At 30.0% G+C, this 8,303-nt stretch overlaps 1 protein-coding gene across 3 annotated transcripts in view; it reads left to right on the forward strand.

Annotated features, from left to right (window-relative positions):
- LOC101506152 (potassium channel SKOR) overlaps positions 1-3,230 on the forward strand; it is a 13,985-nt gene extending 10,755 nt beyond the window's left edge. For all 3 annotated transcript variants that reach the window (XM_004490782.4, XM_027331928.2, XM_073365235.1), the window contains 7 exons: positions 363-461; positions 828-1,049; positions 1,140-1,325; positions 1,477-1,552; positions 1,638-1,932; positions 2,535-2,653; positions 2,889-3,230. In XM_004490782.4, coding sequence (XP_004490839.1) covers positions 363-461; positions 828-1,049; positions 1,140-1,325; positions 1,477-1,552; positions 1,638-1,932; positions 2,535-2,653; positions 2,889-3,130 — 1,239 coding nt within the window. In that variant the 3' untranslated portion in view covers positions 3,131-3,230. The remainder of the gene's footprint in view (positions 1-362; positions 462-827; positions 1,050-1,139; positions 1,326-1,476; positions 1,553-1,637; positions 1,933-2,534; positions 2,654-2,888) is intronic.
- Positions 3,231-8,303: the final 5,073 nt, after the last annotated feature.

Raw genomic sequence — 8,303 nt, forward strand, 5'->3', positions numbered from 1 at the left:
GAGATTATTTCAAAAGATATTGAAATAAATTTCATGTTTTTTTACTCACACTGTCCATTGTCCATCAAACAATACACTAGTCAAAGTTGTGTTTAGACTCGAGCGTTGCTTTGTTCCTATGTGTGCACCCAAGGGACTAGGAACAGTAATTGCCATAAGCCTGTTTCTTTTCTCCATATGTTTGCTTATTTACTGATATCTCCACTTTTACTTTGAAGGTTGAACTTTGTATTGATAAAAAAACTTGCCAGTATGGGCCTCTTCTGCGACACCTTTGTTTAATGAGAGTTTTTGAACCGTCCATTATCATTTCCTGCATGAGGGGTGTGAAGTGATAATAATTTGGGTTCCTTTACTTTCAGGTTACTAGGCTCCATGAGGAGTTCTTTCTTCCCGGGGAAGTTATACTGGAACAAGGAAATGTTGTAGATCAACTATATTTTGTCTGTGATGGTGTGTTGGTATGATTTTATATTTCCACAAACACTCCTGCAATTTCTCAATTTATATCTATTCTCACCATCCAGGTTTCTGATATTTTTAGTCATAGCTTCTGAGTAATTGGAATTAGTCATACCATTTTATGCCCGAGACATGTTGGGTGATGCTAAATTTTCTTACTTCTTTACATTGTATTACCTTAAAAAAAGTATATATGAGAATAGCGGCGCTGAGAATCATATGAATGTGCTTCATCATATCTTCAGTTGGTCATCAAAGAGAAAACAACTTTAGTATGAATTTTTAGGACTACTTCATTGAAAACTTTCCACAGAAGACAAATCTCAAGTTATGTTTATCGAATGCCCAAAACTGTTTGAATGCAGGAGGAAGTAGGCATAGCTGAAGATGGGTCTGAAGAAACTGTTTCACTTCTACAGCCCAACAGTTCATTTGGAGAAATATCTATTCTTTGCAACATTCCTCAGCCACATACTGTTCGCGTTTGTGAACTGTGTAGGGTCCTGCGGCTTGATAAACAATCATTTACAAATATCCTTGATATATACTTTTATGATGGGAAGAAAGTATTAGACAACCTTCTAGTGGTAATCATCTCATATATATTATGTTTGACATCATCTTCCCTTTAATGGAGTATCTGATCATGAGACATATAAATACCTCATATTTTATAGGGAAAAGAGTCTATTCGAGGTAAGCAATTGGAGTCAGACATCTCATTTCATATCGGAAAGCTAGAATCTGAACTTGCTTTGAAGGTCAATAGAGCAGCTTTTGACGGGGATATGTATCAGCTAAAAAGCATGATTCGAGCTGGAGCTGATCCCAACAAGACAGATTATGATGGAAGATCACCTTTGGTTAGGAGCTTGAAACTTCTTATTATGATGTCTTGTTATCAATCAATTTCTTTCTCTGCATCTATGATGTGGTTGTCAGTTAACTATTTTTCAATCAAGTGCTGTCATAAAAATGCTTGCCTGATATGAACCTTTTTTGTTTTTCCAACAGCATCTTGCAGCATGCAGAGGATATGAAGATATCATAGTTCTCCTTCTTCATAAAGGTGTAGACATCAACGTCAAAGGTAATTGTGTAACTTAGAGATATTCCTTGAGGATCAAACTTAAATTGTAGGTAATTCAAACATCACTGATGTGGTAATTTTTTAGATAACTTTGGGAACACACCGCTACTTGAAGCAGTTAAGAATGGCCATGATCGGGTTGCTTCTTTACTTGTTAGAGAAGGGGCCTCGATGAGGATAGAAAATGGTGGTAGTTTTCTATGCACAGCAGTTGCAAGAGGTGATTCGGATTATCTTAAAAGGCTTTTATCTAATGGAGTGGATCCTAACTTGAAAGATTACGACTATCGAACCCCTCTACATGTTGCTGCATCTGAAGGTTTAATCTTCATGGCAAAGTTGCTATTAGACGCCGGAGCTAGTGTTTTTACCAAAGACAGGTACCATTCATTGGTTCTTCTTTTATGCAGACTAACGTGACTAGTGTTTTCAAGTAGGGAACCTTTTCATACTTGCTTTCACTTGAAAAACAAAAAGACATGCTTATTTAAGGCTGGCCTAATTCACTAATGCGCTAGGCTTTGCAATTTGATGTTGGATCTGACTACATGTACTCATTTGTGTGTTTGTTCGCGCACTTGTGTCTACTGAAACAACTATAATCCTGATGCTCGATGCTGCTGTTTTCTAGAATTCATGCCTATAATCCATATAATTATAGTTTGGAAGCTTTGCTTTACTACCATATTCTGGACATGCAATTCCATAACAGAACTTCAACACAGTATTAACAATATTGTTTTGCGAGTTCTTATTGTATTTAAAGACATCACTATTGCTACCACCAAAATTGTCCATTCTAGGTGAAATATGAATGTTTCTCTTTTTCCCTCCCCATATTTCTGATTTGAAAACTTAAAACACTTAGCTGAACTATTTATGTAGAATAAGATAAGTATGGGTCTGTTGTTTCTTTCCTTTTCATTGTTACATACATTAAGTGGAACCAAAACTTGTTAATTTTCATTTCACTACAAAACAGATGGGGAAATACCCCACTTGATGAAGCCCGGATGAGTGGAAATAAGAATCTGATAAAGCTCCTAGAAGATGCAAAATCTGCTCAATTGTCAGCGTTCCCTTGTTCCCAAGAAATTACAGGTACTGATATGTTGCGATAGCCTTCTTTTATTCTAAAGTGGTGGTAGGAAGTGCAGTAGAATGGGTTATGTAACACAAAAGAGAATTTATTCCTAAGAAGTGTGCATGTATTTATGTAAACTCAAAATCTTAAATTCAAATCTTAGGAGTAAATTCAAATCTTGAATTCCTAAGTGTGCATGTATTGCTGTATACTTTAATCTTAAAATGCATCCTCATTTTTCTTCTTCTTCAGATAAAGTACATCCTAAGAAGTGCACAGTGTTCCCTTTCCACCCGTGGGATCCAAAAGAGCATAGAAGTAATGGAATAGTATTATGGGTTCCACACACCATTGAAGAGCTAATCAAAACAGCAGCAGAACAGATAGGATTTTCTAGTGATTCTTGTATTTTATCAGAAGATGCTGGTAAAATTATTGATGTGAGCATGATTAAGGATGATCAGAAGCTATATTTAGTCCATGAAACACATTAGGCAATCATATTATGGCTCTTTTACATCCATATGATAATGTGCCTCCTTGTAATGTGCTGTAATCTAGTTATAAGCGTAATATTTTATCTTATTAGTCTTATGGTAATTGTCCTATGCAATTAAGATAAAATAATTGCTTATGATGAGCATGTGCTTTCATGGAAGCATATAAAATTATCGACACTAATAGGGCACTCTCCCTAGAAGAATAAAATCCATTATAAAACATTCAGAAACCTTTTAGGAAAGTAAAATCCTCTTCTTTTAGATTTAGATCTTGTTTTTTTCTTCTTTTTTATGAATAGGAATAAAACTTGGTACCTCAAAATTTAGGCTAAATACCACTCGTGATCCCTTAACTTAATTTCAATTAACGTTTTAGTCATTTATCTTTTTTTTTTTTCCGATTTGATCCTTTATTTTAATTTTAAGTGACAATTTGATATTTTATGTTTTAAAATGTCAACAATATTATCTTTATTTTTTGCAAAAATTCAAAAATCTCATAAAAAATTTCAAACAAAACTCATAAAACTAATTATCATTTTCAATATAATGTAATTTCATCAAATTTATAACTTAAATCTTTAAATAGACTTATATTTTCATCTCCAACAACATCAAATAAAGAATGATAAATATGAGTTTATTTGAATATTTGAGTTACGAATTTGATTAAATTTGTTTTATATTACAAAATATAATTAATTTTATGGATTTTGTTTGAAAATTTTGATAAATTTTTGTAAAAAAAAAAAAAATAACATTGTTGACATTTTAAAATATAAAAGATCAAATTGTCACTTACAATTAAAATAAATGACTAAATCGAAAAGAAAAAAAAAAAGATAAAGGACTAAAACGTTAATTGAAATTAAGTTAAAGAATCACAAATGGTATTTAACCCGAAATTTACAACACTTACACATCATGCGTGCCAATCAAGTGTGCTAGACCTTGGTGGTGATCTTGTATTATCTAAGAGGACGACGTTTGAAAGAGATTTATTTTTAAGCAAATATAATACAAAAATCTTTCATAGACATCCACTATTTAAAAAATTTACGATACTTGATTAATTACGTTAAAAAATGTGATTAATCAAATTGAGTAGAAGGTTAATTTAGATCACGCCAAAAATTGTGGTCAATTATGTAGTTAAATTAACCACAATTTTGATTATAATTTGAAGTAATCATCCAATCAACTAAATTAGCTATGTTTTTATGCATGATTACGGGGTGCAGTGCTTGTGCAAGAAAATAAAAAACTACATGCAACACAGGAGTATAAAAAGTAGGTGTTTGTATAACATTAACGAAGATAATAGTATACTGAAAATAAGATATAATTAGTTATCAAGTCTACGCTTTGACTACGAGCGTAAGGTTTTTTCATATCTTTCATGGCGTTAGCTATTTGAGTTTGTTTCGGAGGGTTGACTCTCAACATTTTGATTCGGTCAATAGTTACTTAACAAAATAATTCAATAAGTATAACTCTAAACATTCTATTTTAACGTATTTTTGTTCAACAAGATGATGCATCTCTTACTCATATTTATGTGTTTGTCACATTCTTTTGAAATTAATTAATTAAAGGTTAAATTACACTTTTAATTTAACTTAGTCATATATATATATATATATAGTGTAAATATTAAAACAACAAAGTTTGGTTTCATTCTATTCTCACTTGATTCTAAACTTCAACACCACTTATAGCTAGTACTGAATTTCTTATATGCACACCAAAAGTCTAACATATTTTTCTTTTGAAAAAAGAGGGTTAAACCCAAGAAAAAAGAATCTACTGAATTATATGGATAGTCTTCGACATACAAGTTCCAAAACTGTCATCAAATAAGAGTCTCTGAAATTTACAATTAAGAGACTTCAAAACATAAAAAGTAAAAAAATGTAAAAATTATGATCGGCTATCAAAACATGAAATTCAACATACTTATATATTGCAACAACCACATATCAATAACGATCAATTGAGGTTAAAAAACTTATGGTATGTTTCAATCGGTGGTATATAGTGGAACGAAATAAAATGCAATGATATAACATCAATTTTTTAAAATCTAATTAATTATTTCATCTCAATCTAATTCATTCCACCCTATACCACAAAACTCGAAATATCCTAAGAGTTTTAGCTTAGACTAGAGAATATTAATCCCCCAATTTTTTTTTAAAAAACTAACAAAATCATTTTAAAAAATTAGACATGATTCCTAAATATTAATACTACCCAAAAAACGCTAATCCAATAAGACCCCTTTAGCATATGTATTGAATTTGTCTAAAGTGCTTTTGGGCTGCAACATTAGCGGTGGTCGATGCATCTTCTTTCTTCACGTTCAACATATTTTCCTTGGATGCTGAATTGAAGTTTGATTGAGAATCAACAAAAAATTGAGCTATGGGCTCCAAAAAGCAACTCAACACAGGAAAACTTGAGCAAACAAGTACTCCTAGTTTGATCATATTCATGGTTGAAATTTTAGTTATCAAAGTGTATAGCTTAAGATTTTTGATGATATAATTAATCAATGAAAGAGTACTAAATTTATAGTAGGAGTTTATATCTTGGACAGTTGTTTCCATGATTTTTGAAAAAGTCTATAACTTGCTAAGCAAGGTAGCACAAAGGAAGATTCCTAGTGATTGCATCATGTCAAAAAATTGACCTTAGTCCATTGCCGGGTGATGTCCAACACAAATAATTGAAGCAATAATATTAAGACATAAGCTTCCTTTTCCACATTCATGCACTCAATTTTGAATTCACTCACTATGCATATGACACTTTCTACTTCTCACAGTAATCCATCTATTTGACTATTTCTTGTAGGTTTAAAAAGTGTATAAATAAAACAGAGAAAATAATATATATATATATATATATATATATATATATATATATATATATCTATATATATATATGATGAAATAATAAATAAATTTCTATACAATTGTAAAATTTTATATTCAAATTCAAGATACGATATTCAACCTAACAATATCAATATTTGTCACCTGAGTTAAGTTTTATAAATCAAGTATTTATGTATTTACTATTATCATAATTGCAAAGTAAAAAATATTGAATTGAAAGTGATGTATGTCGTATTAATTAGAACATAAAACTAGAAAAGTAAAATTAATATCTTAAAAATTAATAGCGATAATTATTTTAGGACAATTTTTTTTGCTAATAAGTCAATTATTATAGAATGGATGAGTATAAAAAAAGTTTTTACCTTCATCCCATAATATAGTACAAATGAGTTTTTCAAGAAATGTCATGATGCTAAATTATAAAGTAAGGAAGACTCGCCACTTACATCTAAAGTTGTGGTTTAAAATAGCCAAACCAAAAGTTGTAGTCAATTCAAGTAAAAGAAGACATATTAGATTTCTTTAACTCGATTGCTAAGTTTTATGTAAAATTTAGTATTTCTCTTACAAAAAAAATTGTATTATAATATGATATTACGTGAATTTTTTCTATGTATAATCGTTAAACTTCTCAATTTAATATTTTTATAGTTGTAATTAGAAATAAACGAACATGTACTATCAGTCTAAACTAACTTTACATTGATAGTAATTGGTAAGTGTGAATTTCATCATCTATATGTTTTTTGTCAATGTAAAAAGTTTACACCAAAGTGTATGGTCATTAAAGCTATGTAATTGTTCATTTTTTTCATAAAATAATAATAATTATAGGCCATTTTTCTACAATTGTAAGTCAAAATTTTGGAATAAAAAACAATGTAATGATTATATAAAATATGGGTTAATGATATTAAAAAAGTTGTGTTGAATTGAATTTTCTCCTTAATTAAAGAGATCCCAAGTGGCAACTAGCAAGAAATTTCTTAGTGATGACTGAGTTGTTGAAAACTCCTCACACTCCCGTCACATTCATGTATCATAATAATAATGTTAATTTCTAAGGAGCTAGAAAGAATATTGGAATTTCGATATTGACAACATAGGACTGAAATTTTCAAAAGTTGTTGGAATACACTATATATTAGTTGAAAAATTCAACAAAGCCACCATAATTTACCTCCATATTTTCAATATTTCTTGTTGTTACGTGTATATATGATTTTTATTATACATTTTACCAAAATCTATTTTGTTTTTTCTCTCTACTCTCTCCCACTTGCAAGTCTCATCCCCTCCACTCACTCCATATGCAACACTTTTAACACTTTGTCTCTTCACCCTCTTCCTCTCTAGTACCTTTCCACCAAGTTTAGTTTCTCTATTACAAAGCTTGCAAACTTAGCATATTTTTGAAGTTTTTTAATTTTTATCCTACATTTTTACTGAAGAGTCTATAGTTGCACTTTTAGATTTGGGCATAAAGCCTATATTTTTTGGCTTTGAGACAGAAGAGTTTTAGTGGGTTTTTTTTTTTTTTTTTGACAAAAAGCTTTAGTAGTTTAAAAGTTTAAGTTTTGGAGAACTAATTTGGGAGATTAATAGAATGTGGAAGAGTGCATAATAAAAATTTGTGGAAGAGAGTACATGAAGGAAACAAAATAGAATGTGGTAGACTGCGTTGTAAAATTGTGTGAATTCGTTTATGTAATGATTAATTTAAGTGGTATATGGTGGAGAACTTAATTGAGCTTAATATCATACATATTAGAACATAGATCTCAGTTCAGTTTTGGTGTTGTATATACCTATTAAGTTATGGACACGTACAATTTGATACAAATGCACAATATATATTTAAAATTCAAGATACGACACAATTCAATAGCAAAATTTAGTGGAGTATCTGATCATGAGACATATAAAAGTTGTGTCAAAAAATATGTAAAGAAAAGTTTAAAAAAATGTAATGCTCTCATGTAATGTTTGTATCACACTCCAAAGAATTTGTATCTACAAAATTTCTTTAATACTATTCTCATATTTGAATTTAAATCCAAGATCTATGGTTAAATAGGAAAAAAAAAAACATTATCATCTTATCCAAAAATTCTTAATTGTCACACATATTTATAAATTTCTCAAAAATATTTATATTACATTATTATTAATTTAATTATTATTTTGAACGGGCCAAAATAAGGTCCATCTACTTTAAACTCTACCTTAAAGAGTACATCATTACACACATTTGTTATCTTTCC

The sequence above is a fragment of the Cicer arietinum genome, chromosome 2 (genome assembly GCF_000331145.2).
Source record: "Cicer arietinum cultivar CDC Frontier isolate Library 1 chromosome 2, Cicar.CDCFrontier_v2.0, whole genome shotgun sequence".
NCBI classification, from domain to species: domain Eukaryota; kingdom Viridiplantae; phylum Streptophyta; class Magnoliopsida; order Fabales; family Fabaceae; genus Cicer; species Cicer arietinum.